This window comes from Pipra filicauda, unplaced genomic scaffold (genome assembly GCF_003945595.2).
Source record: "Pipra filicauda isolate LSUMZ 115617 unplaced genomic scaffold, ASM394559v2 scaffold149_size4050908_pilon, whole genome shotgun sequence".
NCBI classification, from domain to species: Eukaryota; Metazoa; Chordata; class Aves; order Passeriformes; family Pipridae; genus Pipra; species Pipra filicauda.
Window position 1 is genome coordinate 3,626,861 of NW_024103984.1, and position 16,200 is coordinate 3,643,060.

A 16,200-nucleotide genomic window follows, 5' to 3' on the forward strand; every position below is an offset into this window, starting at 1 on the left:
TCAGGGGCTCAGGGGCTCAGGGGCTCAGGGCACGTCGCTCTCGATGAAGGGGATGTCGCTGTACTTGCTCTCCGTCACTGCCCACTGCTTCACCGCCTGCTCCAGGATCTCCCGGGACAGGCGCTGCGCGTAGTCCAGCACTATGGTGCTCGAGGGACCCTTCTCGTCCACCTTCACTGCTATCAGAGAGGATTTCTCCCCAGTGCATCCTTCGGTGCCTCTCCCGATCTTTTCATCCGGGATAGCCTTCGAACCTTGACAGGCAGCCTTGGATTTGATGCATCCCATGGTACATTGGAAAACGCAGCTGCAAAATTCAGTTCAACAGCATGTTCTGATAACCTGGAAATGCTTTCCTTGTTTGATGCAGTGCTGCTGCTTCTTGCCAGTGGCTCCAGTTATTTTCAAAGAACAGAACATCTCCTTTTGTGCTTCTGGAGAAATCTGTCAAAATAGCGTTTCATAGAAAGGCAATAAATAGTTTACCACTGTCATTGAGCTCCAAGGAAAGCTAAATTCACTACAGATGCCTGTAGAAGCAGCTTAAATAAATCTCTGCACAGTGTGCGTAAAATGTTTTTATCAGCAACATCCATCTACTACACGCAGGGAAAGTTTGACCTGAATTCAAGCTGCCTTTGAATGCAACTCCCAGTACAGGATGGAAGCCATCTAGGAATGTAAAAGGTCTTAGGAAAAAAATAAAGTCAGTTTCTTCCAAGCTGACAATGCATTGCTCTTTTCCTGAAGTTGCAAACGAATGTGTTTAACTCCAGGGGCTGCTGCTGCCGCAGGAAATAAACACCAAAACCACCCCACAGAAGCACCACACAACCAGCATAACCAGAGCCTTGTGTCGTGGCCATCACACGCCCTTTGGGCAGGGTGACACTAATGCCCAGTGTCATTCTGCTGTTGCTCAAGGAGGCTCAAGCACAACAGCCACCAGACGCTATTCACAAGGAACAAGAGCTGTTTTCCTTTTTTCCCCTGGAGAGGTCAGGGAAAGCAGCAGCAGCCTGCTGAGATCAAGGCAGGTCCAGCAGAGCCAGAGCACCGTTCTCACTAAAGCAGGACAACTCTACATCTGGAGAAAGGAAAGTGACCAACAAAACACCTGACAGGGTTCTTTTGAACTGCTCAAGATCCAGAACTGGCCCACTCCGAATTCTGGTATATGTTTCTGTTTACCAGCCTACAAAGCTGTTTCTCGGGCTGTTTTCTCTCCACAGGCAAAGCAGAATCTCACAATATGCCTGACTTTGCTTGGCATGTACTTACCCACTTATCAGAGTTAACAGACTGCCAGCCAAAATAAAGACTGTGCTGCACAGAAACCAACTGTTCCCTACAGCTTCACCCGATGACGTTGTACTAAGGTCAGCCAAAGTTAAAGATTTTTTTGTAAATAGCCTTTGAAAATATAACCATGGCAAAGATGTTAAGCCTTATTTATATCCTTTATACACTGGAGGAAATAGAGCCTCCAGTCCAGTAACCTGACCACAGGCAAATATTTGCAGAGGAATCAATCCCATTTGCAGGCAAATGGTCCTTCACAGGTAGGACGGGACTTACCCAGTCCAGTAGCTGACTCAGGAGAAGCAGTCTCCTTGGGACAAGCTCCTCTCCTCCTTTTTGCTAGTTCATAAAAACCTTCACTACCTGTCTGTAGGGCTGAAGTGCCAGCACACAGAAGGGGTGGATGGTGTTCCTGGCAGAAAGTCAGACCTAAAGGGCTTCTGAAACCACAAAGTCCCTACAAGTGCTTTAATACCTTTAGCTTTGTATCAGAATATTTCAGTGTTGTAGAGGAACGTTTGTAAAACACTTCATTAAAGTTCAATAAGTTTCTTTTGTGCCTACTGAGATGCTGCAGCACATGCCAGTGTGTTTTAGAGGAGGCAGCACAGTTAACAAGCCTGTAACATAAACCATGCCAGGATTCGTGGTTTTACCCAACACGGAGGAGAACTAAGCTGTCAGTGAGATTTTTATTGTAATAACTTGTCATTAAACGAATAAAAGGCAGGGTTAATAACTTGTCATTAGACAAGTAAAAGGCAGGATTCCCTTCACTGCACAAGCAACTCCATTTATCCCTATGGACACTTATAAAAACCCATGAGCTTTGTACCCATGTCTATCCACCACATACACTGAGCAAACCAGACACCAAAGAGAACCTGAAAGCACTTCGGATACCTGAATAATTCAAAACTTCCTAATAGTAATATCTTGTGTATGTCTAATTTCAATATTTACCATTAATAAAACATTAATAAAAATAACTTCCACTCGCTCTTCTGGATAAATAGGTAGTTAGAAGTCTACAACATGGCAAAGAATCACTAACAGCAGCTACAACCCAGCACTGCTGCTACCTGTCAGCTGCAGTCTTGACCCAGCCAAGGTGATACACAGCTTCACTGGGAGGGACATGGGTGTGCTGCCCAATTCCTTCTCACTACATTACTGGTAACAGCTTATTGTTATCAGAGTTTATCCGTGACACTTTACTTAAAATAGATGAAAAAATCCAAATCTGAATAGTCCAAGTTTGGAGCCATGGTCTCTTATGTGTTATTCTTTCTTTTTTTCTTCTTTTTTTGGGGTGCTTTTTCAAGGAGGTCTGATAAACAGCAGCCAGCTGTAGTTAGTATTTTATCATTGCTTTAATGTTTCCCTCCTACAACTGGAGATCTCTGTTAGGGGACACCAGCAGATGAGTCAGTGTCTAGAGGAAAGGAGGGAATGTGAGGTAGGGAGAAATTCCCTAAGGTCAGCATCTTCCTCTGCAGGATTTACCTCTGTTCCCACCCTCTTACCTCTGCCTTTTCATTTGGGCTAAACCAAATGTTTGTGTGACTGTCCTACACAGAGGAAAGAGTGGGCTATAAAGCTTGTAGACAGTTTAACTTAAAAGCAAAGTTATCGACCCTAGTTTAAATCCTTGCCTGTTGCTGATTCCATTATTTATAGAGCTCAGTACTTTCCAAGTTGCTGCAGGAAGTTTTATAGTTTGCCTGCTCTACTGGAGTTAATAATTTTTGACAGAAATGATTGCAAATGAAGCTGCCCTCAACCTTCTGACTGCTTCCTTGTTTTTCTGACAACCATTGCTTGCACACACGTGGTGAAGAGCTGTTTAAATCCTCTCTGCCTCAATCTCATCTCCAGGGTGTTCTGACAGGGATTTTAACATCTCTACCTTTCCTCACAAAGCTCACACCCTCAGAGGGAAAAAAAGGAAACCAAAGTAAACCAGTTCAGTTTACTTCCAGCACGATGTTTCATTCAGTAACTGCACAAGGCAAAATTGTCTGATAGGAGCCCGTTTCTTTCAGTGTCCAAGCTTTAAGGTGTTGCCAGTTGTGTCTCAGAAACCACTGGTTCGATGCTCAAGCCAAAATCTCTGCAGACACAGTTCTGCACATGACAAGCTGGAGGCAGAGGTCAGGGAGCTCAGTCTGCTCTGCTACACCCTCGACTGGCAGTTAGAACAGCACCATCACAAACCTTAACACATCTCCTCTTTTTAAAGACCGACTTTTCAGTAAGTGAAATGTTGAATTAGTTTATCCAAAAAACACAGGCTCCCGGGCGTGCTCAATTTCAGTCGACATACAGTCAAAATGTTTTTAAGTACTTCAGACAACAAACACGGTGTATTACTTTAAGGTCAGGTGTTGTTTCACTGTGATGTTATTTACTACATGTATGCCCTGTGGTAATACAAGGAGAGAGAAAATATTGAGGGAGTGGTAGGTACCACATAGCTGAACTCACCTGGTATGTGAGGGCTTAAGCACTGTCTCTGCCAGCCTGGCCAAGTGCTTCCTGCCAAGGTAAGTTCATTTCTAACCTACTGAAGGAAACAAAACAATGGTGAAAGAGTGCAATTCACTATTAGGTGATATAAAATACAGGAAAAAAAGCACTGATAGCAACGCCATTGTATTAAACAAATAAGACTTCTTAAGGTATTAAAATAATCAATAAAAATAATTACAAAAGGCTAAACGTGAGCTATCAAAAAAATAAGAGTTTCACCTGCCCTCTTCAATACAACTGCATATGATGAAGGCAGGCAAAAGGGAAAGAGTTTTGCTGTTATGCAACATCTCTAGCTATCCCAGGCAAATAAGTTCCTGCTACCATTTAAAGGTTTTCCATCCTCCAGAACCTTGGAAAAAATCCTGAAGTTCAATACTATACTGCAAGGAATTGCTTTCTGTAACACTTTCTGTTACAGCAGTCACCAGATTAAAAATCAGTCATACTTTTCAGAAGAGCTTAGTGCAGCTTTGCCCAGCTGAAGACAGCAAGTAATCTCTGCTGTGACAGAGCCAAGCTTCTCACTTCCCAAACCTTTACATCCTTGTAACCCTCTTCCAGGCAGTTCCCTCTGAGTTTTTCCCTCGGTATCCACAAGAGAAGCTCAATGTGCTGCTTACCAAACCCACGTCTGCTTCTAATGGGTTGTCCCCCTTGTCCCCAGTAGAGCACAGACACCTTCACTTCTGGGACTCTGCAAAGGGAACCCAGAAACAGAACTTAGCACTCGCCAAGATGTCAGAGGTACATGTTATCACAGAGCTGTGAATCTGTAGTGCTGGCCTTGCAGAAGTCTGTTTGCCTTTTCTCATATACAGAACTTGACTTTGACAAAGGTAAAACGATGATACAGCACTTAATAAATTAGATTGAATGACAGGCTGCAACAATTTGTGTACAGCACCTAATCCCGGGCGCAGAGTGGGGCCACTCCTCGGGCAGGTGGCTCCTGACCATATGCAGGATGCCAACCTCCTTTCACAGCAAATCCAGTTAAGGATGACTTCAGCAAGGATACAGGAAGGGTAATGTGCCCCATCTTTTGCCTAAGCCTAAAAGTTCTCTCCTGCATTCCCTTCTCCCTCTCAGAGCTTCTGCTGAGACCTGGACCTTGACTGTCCAAGCACACAGGGAGAACATTCAGATAATCCCAGTGCTGCTATTAGCACGGAGACAACAAACATTACTCTGCAACAGAGATATTCAAACTTTGAATTTGGACAGGTGACCCAGCTGACCCACCAGCAGAGGTGAACCAAGCAGCACTTAGGCATCCACACCTCTGAACTGCACCCAATCGCATTCAGTATTCACGTCCCCCATGCGATAGTGGAGAGAAACAGAACCCCAGAACACCCTATTCCTGCCTCTCCCTAGCAAGGTGGGCTGTTACTTGGGAGCACACACGGTGCTGTGCCTTTGGATATTCTGCAGCTCTGAACAGAGCAGCGGCACACAAATGGCAGAGGGATGAATCACTCCCTCCGTGCACAGCGTCGCCTCCGTCGCTGCAGGACTCAGAGGCTCCCCGTGCAGAGCAGCCCCAGGCAGGGGCTCCCAGGGCAGTCCAACCCACCAGCTTTCAGTCCTGCCTCTCCTTAACATCCAGCTTCCTGCAAATCCTACAGGAGACGCACTGTACAACATTTACTATACCAACTCCTTCTAATCATAGGAAAATGAAGTTTAAAAAAGCTACAGTTATTTTAAGACAAGCGCAATACTGAAGATGCAGCTACCTCAGGCAATCACTGAAATATCCAAATATCCCAAAACAACTCAGGCAATGAAAAGCAAAAATAGAGCCCTCATTCCTCACAGGGCTCTCCCCTCCCTCTCATGCTGCTTAGTGCCAACAAGAGATAAGAGCTGCAGATTGGAAAGGGCTGGATGCAGCAACCACAAACAACTGCTGTGCAGGATTAGCATGTAAGTGAAAGTCTCCTGGTTATCTGTCTCAGGATACGTGCTGGAATTTCAAAGGCTTGGGTTTTTTCCCCTTCATGTCCAGAACTGATAAAGGTTTTCCAGGCTTTTAAGCCAGTTTATAAGTGAATGGAGAAATTACACAGTTGCTTTTCAAAATCAGGCACTACCTCTAGTTTACTTTAAAAGGCTTTTCAATAAGAGCACAGTTGATCACAGAATCATAGAATCATTTTGGTTGGAAAAGACCTTTCAGGTTGAGTCCAACCGTTAACCCAGCACTGCCACGTCCACCACTAAAACATCCCTATGGGCCACATCTCCATGACTTTTAAATACCTCCAGGGCTGGTGACTCCACCACTTCCCTGGGCAGCCTGTTCCAATGCCTGACCACCCTTTCAGTGAAGAATCTTTCCTAATATCCAACTTGAACCTCTCCAGGCACAATTTGAGGTCATTTCCTCAGGACCTACAGCTTGTTACCTGGGAGAAGAGATCAACTCCCACCTGTCTACAAACTCCTTTCTCAGTCAGAACACTGAGTTACTTAATGGAGGCAATTTCCATGTCACATTTCATCTCTCAAGCACTTAAGCAATGCATTTAAGGAACATGAAAATCTCAAAATTAGAGGGAAAAACAAGAGAGAGGAAAATGTTTCTTCTTACTTCACTTTATGATTTACATGCACAGTGGGAATGGGGTTTTTTGCTGTTAAACAGTACAGCTGTGTTGATATGAGTCTTTATGCTGACAAACTCTGAAAGCCTAAAACAAGTACTGACTTTAAAAAAAAAAGGCAAACCCCCCACAAAATAAAAAAAAAAATCCCATCCCACCCAGCCTCCCCCACCAGACACACAATCACAGAAGCCAGGAACAAAAACAAGTGCTTTCTGCACTGTTCTGGCAATCTCACCCAAGCTTTGGGAAGTAGCAAGCAAAGATGAAGTACCAAAAGAAACCTTTGGGTGAAAATACCAGTAGTTCAGAGAACAGCAATGCCAGCAGGTACAGCCCTCAGCAGCCACAATGTTATTTTTCATCCAGGAAAAAGAAGTCTTGTTAAAAGCAAGGAACACTCTGTGCTTGGTAGCTGTCTAATTTCATGAAAGTAAAACTGTACCCAGTCAGCCTGTCCTGAAATCCTCCCTCCTCCCTCCAGTGCAGCGGTTTATTCACCAGAACTGCACAGAGCTCAGAGCAGCCTGAAGGCAAGAGGGGAAGAGGATGCTGAAAACTTCTTACGGGTTCTGCTCATGTTTTAACTAAGCTGCTTGTCCAAACAACCGTATATGCTACTATTATGTCCGAATTTGGCCAGAAGTACTTACAAAGTACTAATTCTGTTTGATTTTTCCATGCTGGGTGGTTTTTTTCCCCAGTGTATCAGACTACAGGTAAGCAAACCTTTACTACTACAGACTCCACCAGACCACAGACAAGAAAGAACATTAATTTAACCTACCCCTCTGTGAAGAAGAGCAGGATGCCCACTGTTGATGAAAGCCTGTTCTCTAAATGGGTAAAAGCAAACCAGTGGATTTCCTTAGCAAGCACACAGCAAGGCTATAGAAGAAAGGGCATGAAGAAGATGCAGAGTTTCTCAGAAACCCCATCTGCAGGAAGCTTAGCCAAGACTAAAGGAACCCAACTACACAAACTATAGAGGAATGCCTATGGAAGGGAAAGCTACTAGTTATAGAGAAGATCCAAAACTCTCCAAGAACCCAAATACAAAATAATGCTCAAAACTGGTGAATGAACAGAAACAAAATATCAGAAATGGACATAAAGTTTTTGATGTAGATGCACAGCTGTTTCCTTGCCCTACATAACATGGAAGGATACAGGTTCAACACATCTTTCAGCAAAGCCCACAGTTCTTGCAATTATCATCCCCCCACCCCCATCTGTAGTAGCTGCAAATCCACAGTCTGAAGACCATCCCCACAAACATTCCCCCCCAGCAGGGGAAAATGCAAGGTGTACCACCAAAGGTGTCAGAGACTCTGGCCAAGCCCCACCCTGAGGTTAGACTGCTCTAAGGCATGGCACTGGGTCCAAACAAAGTGGCCTCTCGGTTTATTACGATGCCGTAACACTGTTTTGAATGATTTTCCTCTATATACATTGTACAACTTCCATCCCAACAAATCAATCGTGGAGTCACAGCCTACCTATTAACAGTCCTCTTCAGGAATACATTACAACACCAAGCTACAGCTTAGGATCTAGCCTTGTTTGTAAAGGTGCATTACTGTCCTCCACAGGTGCCAGGCAGAGACAGAGCGCTGCAGACGACAATGAGGGATGCACAAATCCTTAAAGCAAGAAAGCCCCTCCTGCTGCTATCACTGGCTGCTGCCCAGCCTGGGGATCCTGCCAGCAAGAACTGATGAGCAGCAGCAGCAGCAGCTAAAACAGTGGATCGGTATCTCAGTCTGACAGGGTCGTGCTTTATTGTAGTAGCTGTCACAAGATTCAACTACAACCATATGGAGCTGCAGACCATAAGGTATGAATGAGGTACTCTGGCTTGCTTTGTGATGCCCTTAGGAAAGCAAAGGCTCTGCTGGATTAACACAAATGAAAGTCAGAAGGAGGGAGACAGCCAGGATGTGCCCAAGATCAGCCAGAGAAAAGCACAAGAAAGGCAGCACAGAACCCCATTCTGTTCTTTAGTCTCCAGAAGCCAACTGTAAAAGGGCAAATCACACTTAGGAGAGCAACGGGAAAGCCATTTTTCCACGTCTCACACAGGAAGGTGCAAGAAAACACAGCTCCAGTTTTAAAATCATAACTATTGATTGGCAGAAATCAACCGAGGAGTAAGAGAACAAAGTGACAAGGTAACAACCAGATGCTCCAGCTGTACAAAAGCTGCCCAGAATTGCAACAAAGAACTATGTCAGCCTTAAAAATCACTCTGTCTCACGGCTCTCCCCCGGTATTTGTTTCCTTGAATTTCACCCCTCCAAACGTGCCAGCTCCTACTTGTAGCAGTCGCCGCCTTCGCGCCTGGGACGCAGGGAGGCCGCCAGCCAGGCGAGGCAGTCGTGCCCCGCACAGCCTGGCAGCACGGCCGGCTCTCCCCAGGGCCCTGCCCATAGAAAACACCTTGTCCCCAGGGCCACGAGCATCACCAGGCTCTACCCAACCCCTTGTGCAACTTGTACAAACCAAGATGATTTCAAAGCAAGAATGTGCTCAGCAGAACATAATGTTCAGAAGAAAACTAATTTGTATGTACTTGAAGGTTAAAAATGCCACTTTGTTAAGGCTACAGTATAAATCCCTCTTTTTTTACCTTTTTTTTTTTTTTTAATTCCTATATTTAGGACCCTAATTTGGACTCCTACTTCCTGAACTATGAGAAAGCATATGACATTTTAAAATGTTTTACAATTTTTGCCGTGGCAGATCTTACACTGCTAAAACTGCATTTTATAACGTGCCAGATGAAGGCGAACTGCCCTGTATGGGTTTGTGCTGAAGCTTATTAAAGGTATTCGTGGCAGAACAGGCAGGGGCTGACAAACCCTCACACCACCTCGGCCAGCAAATACACAAGTGTCACGTCTTCCCTGCAGCAGGAACGCAGCTTGGAGAGGACCTGCCACGGCGTTTACCTTCCCACTCTGCATCATCCCCACTGATGTCCACAGTGCCACCTCACCCCAGGAATTCCTACGGGCGCCCCACTGGAGCAGCTCAGTTTCGAGGACTCCGTGGCCGGCAGCCTCACCACGAGATGATGGGAGGAGTAAAGGCAGGACCGCCGCCTGTCCCGAAAAACCCCACCTCAAAGCCCGGCTCTCCTTCGTCTCCTCCACAGCTCAGGAGGCTGCAGGCCGGTCGTGCCCGCGGCCACGGCTCGCCCCGCCGGCGGGCGCATCCCTCCCCTCCCGGCTCCCCCGGTGCCCGCAGGACCGCGGCCCCGAGCGATGGAGCCGCGCACCTACCGGCGCGCCGGGGCGGTGTCCGTGCGGGCAGCATGCTGCAAGCGTGGCCCCGCCAGCACGATCCCCGGCCGCCCCTTCCTCCGGAGGTGCCCGCGGGGTCCGGCCCTCGTCCCGCCGACGCCGCCGCCTCCTCCAGGCTCCTGTTCCTGAACGGCAAAGACGCAAACCCACCGTCAGAGCCCATGCTGGCAGCACCCCCCGACCCCCGCCCGGCCCCGCGGCGCTCGCACGGGTCGCGCCGGGAGGGCCCCCCGCGCCCGCCGCCGCTCACGCCGCTCCCGCCGCTCCGCCGGGCGCTCCCCGCCCTCCCCGGGGCGGCGGCGGCTCCGGGCGGGGCGCGCAGGGGCGGGAGCGCCGCCGAGCCCCGGCCCGGCACCTGCCGCCCCGCCCCGCACGGTCCCCGCTGTCCCCACCCCGGCCGCATCCCTCCGCCCCGGCCCCGGCGCCGCCTCAGCGCAGCGATGGGCCCTGCCATTTAAAATGAGGGGAAAAAAGGGGGGGGAAAGAAAAAAATCACCCAGGCAGGAAAGCCGCCTCTCATTGGCTTCTCCTCCTTTAAATCCTCCTCCCCCTCTACTCAGCCCTAGTGAGGCACATCTGGAGCGCTGTGTCCAGTTCTGGGCTCCTCAGTACGAGAAAGACGAGGAGCTACTGGAGCATGTCTCTTGTGAGGAGAGACTGTGAGATCAGTCAAGAGAAGACTGAGAGGGGATCTCATTAATGCATCTAAATATCTCAAAGTTGGTTGCCAAGAGGATGATGCCAGACTCTTTCTTGTGGTGCCCAGCGACAGGATGAGGAGCAATGGCCATAAACTAAAACAGAAGTTTCACCTCAATATGAGGAAGAACTTCTTTACACTGAGGGCGGCAGAGCAACGGAACAGCTGCCCAGGGAGGGTTTGGAGTCTCCCTCTCTGGAGACATTCAAACCCCACCTGGACATGTTCTGTGTCACCTGCTCTAGGTGACCTTGCCTTCGGAGGGGGATTGGACTGGATGATCTCCAGAGGTCCCTTCCAACCCTAATGATTCTGTGAAATGTGGGGAAGCCTGTTCAAAGGATGGAGTTGCCATATAAGAGCTTAGGGCCATCGCAATCCCATGTTCCACTCAGCCCTGTGCCAGCACTGAGGTGCCACAGTGTGGTGAGCACATAAGGACTGGTGAGGGTTAAAGTGAAGGAAACAGTGGGAAAGGCTTTGGGTGAGGCCTGGGTGATGCTACTCTGATTTTACCCTGTCAGGCAGCATCAAATAATGTACAACCACAGAAAAATATTAATTATACCAAAGCTTTTTAAGAAATGTCCACACCCCAAAAGAAAGCTTCCAGAATGAAGGAGCTGAGCAAGCTAAAATAACATCCAACCTAAACCTCCCCTGGCGCAACTTGAGGCCATTTCCTCTTGTTCTATTCCTGTTACTTGGGAGAAGAGACCAACCCATCTTGCTACAAACGTCTTTTCAGGTAGTCTCCCTTGAGCCTCCTTTTCTCCAGAGTGAACAACTCCAGCTCCCTCAGCTATTCCTCATATGACTTACTTTCTAGACCCTTCAACAGTTCTGTTGCCCTTCTCTGGACACACCTCAGCACCTCAGTGATTATTGCCAAGCAGGTTTGTAATTGTCAAGCAGGTTTCTAATGTATTTCCAGTCAGTCATTGGCCAGCCAAGGAATTTCTTGCGGCGTTTTCTAAGCCAAAAAAACCCCACTACACTGGTAACATCAGTGAAGAAAAACGCTACTGTAAATGTACTTGCTGGGTCACAGATTTGTGACCCAGATCATTGCAGTGCTGTGATCATGTCCCAGAGGGACTGCACGAAGCCAGGAGAGCCAGAGGCTATACAGGCACGGAAAATAGGAACCACATCCCTCTGGTCTCTACTGCTTGGCAAACCCCAAGCCCTCCTCCCCAGCACAAAGAGCTGGGGGCAGGGAGCAGGCAGCCACCCCTGTACACTTCCACAGACAAAATCCAGCAGTTCCTTGTACAAAAGGATCACTGCTTACAGCTGTTGTCATGACTTTTCAACAGCACACAATATCACACTCAGTACTTGTAAACACTCCACTGGTGAATTACAAACCCACAAATTTTACTAATTGCTGCCTTTGGGGCCCAGAGAAAGCATTCTGCTGACAAGTGCTGTGCACAGGGTTTGCACACACTGTGTTTGCTGCATCATTTCATCCAGCTCTAACAGGAATCACACTCCCTCTAAAAGACTGAGGGGAGAGTTTCTGGTGTTGAGGTGCAACAGGGGGACAAAGCTTGACCCTCCCCACCAGCAGCAGTTCCCAGGGAAGGCAACCTCAGGTGCACATCAGCTCCAGTTCCTCACATGCGGGATTTTTACATTCAGAGTTCCCCAGTCAGGATTAAGCCCCTTGGGATCTAAGCACACACGTGCAAGTGTGCAGGAGCAGGTCTGAGGAGCTCAACCCAAAGCCTATTTAAGCTGGTGGCACTATGCCCTTTGATTTCAAGGAGCTTTGACTTGGGACCCACTGACCTGGGTAGATATTGGCCAGATGTTTTATTACTGTTTTAGTTCACCTGTAGGTGGCTGGAGGAGAAAGTCAAATAAACTCCTATTTAGCCCTGAGAATTAAAGAAAGACAGAGTACTGGAAAGGCACAGTTACCTCACAGTAACACAGCAGTATTATTACAACAGTGATTTTTAAACTATATACAGTTTTTAAACAATAATTTTGTAAGTAAATTATGAATATCTTTGTAATGTTTTATGGCTGTTCTGCTCTTTTTTATTCTAGCCTGGTTTCTAATGCAAGGCTCCACTTTTAACTTCAGCTCTTAAGTGAGTGCAGCTCCCCCCAAGCTACTTTAAGCCATGGGGCAGATATTCCACAGGCTGCAAGCACACTGCTGGAGTCCAATTTGATCACTTCATTACACCCCAACAGAGAATACTCTGGTATGGCTGCACCACTCTCCTGTGTCACAACCCGACAACAAGCCTTGTCTCTGAGCAGCAGCACCTCAGTGTAATGTGGGGATGGGGGGACAGGGGTTAGGGAGAGGGAGGAACATGTGGTGAGAATTTTGAGCCAGTATTTATTTCTGGGTGCCAAAACAGATTTAATATTTTATTAGCTGTGGAGTTTGCGAGACAGCTGATTATGTTGGGCTCCAGCAAAGCAGTCAGTCTTTTTAAATGCAGAGTATCCATTTGAAATGACTACTGCCAGGCACAGGCCAGCAGGAGATGAAATATTTAGCTCATGAAGCATTTCAGTGTCCAGGTCTGGGGCCAGACACTGATGTTGAAAACTACAGTGCCCAAATCTGAGATGCCTCAGCCCCAGTACAGAAGCCTCAGAGGTGCAGCAGCTGCCCAGAGAGTGGGGCTGTGGGGCCCTCAAGGCCCCCCACCCCCTGCCAGGGTGCAGGAACCTTTGCTGTGCATGGATTGGTTTGGGAGGAGACAGCCATCAAAGCCTTTCCTGGGACTCAGCTTCCCAGATCATGCTGCCTCCTGCACCCCTTTCACCAATGTCAGTGGCTGAAAGCATTTTCCTACAGGGATAAGGAAGGCACTCTCTCTCCAGAGAAAATGGTTTCGAAGCAAGTTTGACTCTTTGTTGTCATAAGATCTGATATTTATTCTATTAGATATTTTTATTATTTACTATTTAGAGTCTGCTAGGTCTTCTATAATATAGTCCAAACCCTCTACATACTTGGCATGCCCTGCTCTGTGTACACATTTTTACCCAGGTGGGGACAACTGCCTGGATGTCCCCAGAGTGATAAAAGCACTTTCTGATAAGACAGATGCTGCATCAATACCTTTGCTATGGGGGAAAATGGTGCAAACTGAACCACAGAAATCACTGAATGGTGTTAGGATTGGCAATGCTGGAATGGCAACCAGGCTGGACAATAGCTGTGCTGAAGCTTCAGAGAAACCTGGGTAAGAAACTGCTAACATACTAGTTTCAGGTTAAAATTTGCCACTTTAACCTCTGTACCAGAAGGCAAAGTTTTAACAAGTTTGTCTAAGGGTAACAGAATAAATGAAATCTGGTTTCTCCCTCCCTCTGATAGAATTTCACAGTTCTTATCCTCTTCCTTCCACCTGCTACCCTTCACAGTTTCTCCATGTCTTCAACCCCCCCTTCAAGCCTTCAGTTCCTCCTCTATGTCCTATAAACCCACAATATCCTACTTTCATTTCTGTACTACTCATACGCTCTTCTCTTGGCAATATCTCAGCTTCCTCCCATTTCACCTGTGCCCAATTTACAGAAACCCCAGCTTTCTTCCACATCTTCAGACCTGTGATGTGTGGTTGGCCAGGTGGGCAGCAGCAAGTAGCACATGATGTGGTTTTGACAAGGTGCTGCCCAAACAGCCAATCTATCAGTCCTACACACCCACAAACACAGGGTCAGATTCCCCCTGACCTTCCTTCAGAAAGCAGAGAAAATATAATTATTTTTCCCAAGCACTTCTAAAGTTAATTTAAGAACACATTGACATGGGATGTGGCATTTAAAAAAAAGGGCTACAAAACTCCAAGGATCTGTCCAAATCCAGCTGACAACTCAGTCCCCAGTAAGTGGTCACTGGCTGAACCACTTCATCCTCACTGTGTTTCTCAATTAACTTTTTAACTATACATGCATACACCAGCATTAGGGAGAGCTTTACTGACATATGAATTTCTAATTCAGCTGAAGAGGAAAAGGGAAGCCAGGACAAGTATTCTCTGCCCCAGTAGCTCCCCCCAGCATGGCCACAATCACGTGGTGACTTTACAAAATCTATTTATACGAGCAGTAATCCACTAACTGTGCAGGGGTTGGAAAATGTTACGCAGTCTGAGAAGAATCAATAGGGACACTAAAGAGCTAGAAAGCCCCAAAGATTGTTGTTGTTGACTAAAATCTCCTGATAATCCAAAACCCTTGAAGTTTTACCTGACATGTCACGATCACCTTGCAATAGAGTACTTTAATAGAGTTTCAAAATCAAATCCATGATGCAAAGGAGGTCACAGTGTCACTGCAACAAACAGCTTTATAGACTAAGCAGCAGCTGCTTAAATAAGGGCTCTATTTTCAAAAACTTCATTGATGGGAAAGATGTTCCTTTCCTCAGCTACGGATTTTTCTCCTTTTTACCGAATTCTTGTTTCATCATGCACTGCTCTCGTATTCTGCACACAGCTGAGGTTCACCAGAGCCTTTGCTCAGAGCTCATATTTTCTTAAAACACTTCCTTGATGTTTGCAACCAGGTTGATTAAAAGTAAGGACAAGTATGATTAGAGTATGCCCAAGCACATGCCATGGAAGTCACTCGGGGCTGCCCTAGTTTTCATCTCTGTTAGTACCAGAAGTACATGACAGTGGGGATTGCATGACTGCTCCAAACCTTAGGGCACAACATTGATTTCTAGATCATGATTATTTTTGGAACATCCCATCTTCCTGCTCTCAAAAAAGGGTTTGAGGGTTTTTAACTTCAGGTTTAGAATATAAATTTAAAGCCTAATTCCACTTTCTTGAATGAAGAGATCCTGAATGTTTAAAATATAATGTTTAACCCATTGCTATTAATTTGATTTTTTTGTTGTTGTTACCTGGATGTGCATTACTGCCATATCTCAAAGGAGAAACACAAAATTAGTGTATTCACTGAACTTTGTACCCATTAAAGAATCCCCAGCACTTTGTGATTATCACAATGAGATATTTGAGGAAAGACTTGTTTGTTTTTTTTTAAAAAAAAGGTAAAGTACCCCATTTAGCAGCAGCACTTGAAGAACATGCTCGGTTTCCCTCATGTACTTACACTTCAGTGTGTCTTACACTTCATTGGGTAGGAGCTGAGTTGTAGTAATTAATTTCATCTAGTCACCAACACCTGTGCAAAGACATTTGGAACCACTTAAGCCACCATATTTGCAAAATTTTCCATAAAAAAACCAGCATCATTAACTAGAATTTGTCTAGATGTGCTAAAAAAATAGTTATGGCAATGTTACACTCTAAAGGCACTCTGCTCAAATAAATTATATGGAATATGTAAGTATTAATTCTTTTCTCCCACAGAGCAACTATATTTATCAGCAAAATAAAAAAGAAGAAAGTAGAATGATACAATCATGTAGGTTGGAAAAGACCTCTAAGATCATCAACAAGAGAGGGAAAATAAATTCCACATTTCTATACAACACAAATGCTTATCCCACTGAATGTAACAGTTGTTAGATGTTTTTGTTTCAATGTGTTAGCCATTAATTCAGAATTAATAGAAAGTTTGTAGTGGAAGTCTATTTGGGCAATTTTAGGAATATTTAAAACAAAATTTGGGCTCTTGGGCCCTTTCAGGTTTTGTGTCCTACAATGGGGGGCGATGCTGATTCCCTGGGACCCTCTAAACTCTGTCCCAGTAGAGTTTAGAGGGCAGTGAGGTCCCCAGGGGCAGTGAGTGT

General features: G+C 46.1%; 1 protein-coding gene and 1 long non-coding RNA gene across 4 annotated transcripts in view; both read right to left on the reverse strand.

Annotated features, from left to right (window-relative positions):
* Positions 1–15,574, reverse strand: CUNH2orf88 (chromosome unknown C2orf88 homolog). Of its 3 annotated transcripts, none has more exons than XM_027737524.2 (5): positions 15,558–15,574; positions 9,731–9,876; positions 4,458–4,531; positions 3,790–3,868; positions 1–444 (listed from the first exon to the last, which is right to left on the reverse strand). In XM_027737524.2, exon 5 carries the CDS (start codon positions 286–288, stop codon positions 25–27), a length of 264 nt encoding a protein of 87 aa, XP_027593325.1. In that variant the 5' UTR covers positions 289–444; positions 3,790–3,868; positions 4,458–4,531; positions 9,731–9,876; positions 15,558–15,574; the 3' UTR covers positions 1–24. The 3 variants fall into 3 exon arrangements, with proteins under 3 accessions (XP_027593325.1, XP_039234772.1, XP_027593326.1); XM_039378838.1 differs by lacking the exon at positions 15,558–15,574 and adding an exon at positions 10,002–10,041 and having other exon boundaries at positions 3,790–3,865; XM_027737525.2 differs by lacking the exon at positions 15,558–15,574 and adding an exon at positions 10,002–10,041.
* LOC120322740 overlaps positions 15,575–16,200 on the reverse strand; it is a 20,162-nt gene continuing 19,536 nt past the window's right edge. The window contains exon 3 of the long non-coding RNA XR_005562611.1: positions 15,575–15,629. This is a non-coding gene — a long non-coding RNA (uncharacterized LOC120322740). The remainder of the gene's footprint in view (positions 15,630–16,200) is intronic.

Excerpts from the sequence above, each read along its gene's own strand:
- CUNH2orf88 (XM_027737524.2), bottom strand. The coding sequence starts at position 288 with ATGGGATGCATCAAATCCAAGGCTGCCTGTCAAGGTTCGAAGGCTATC.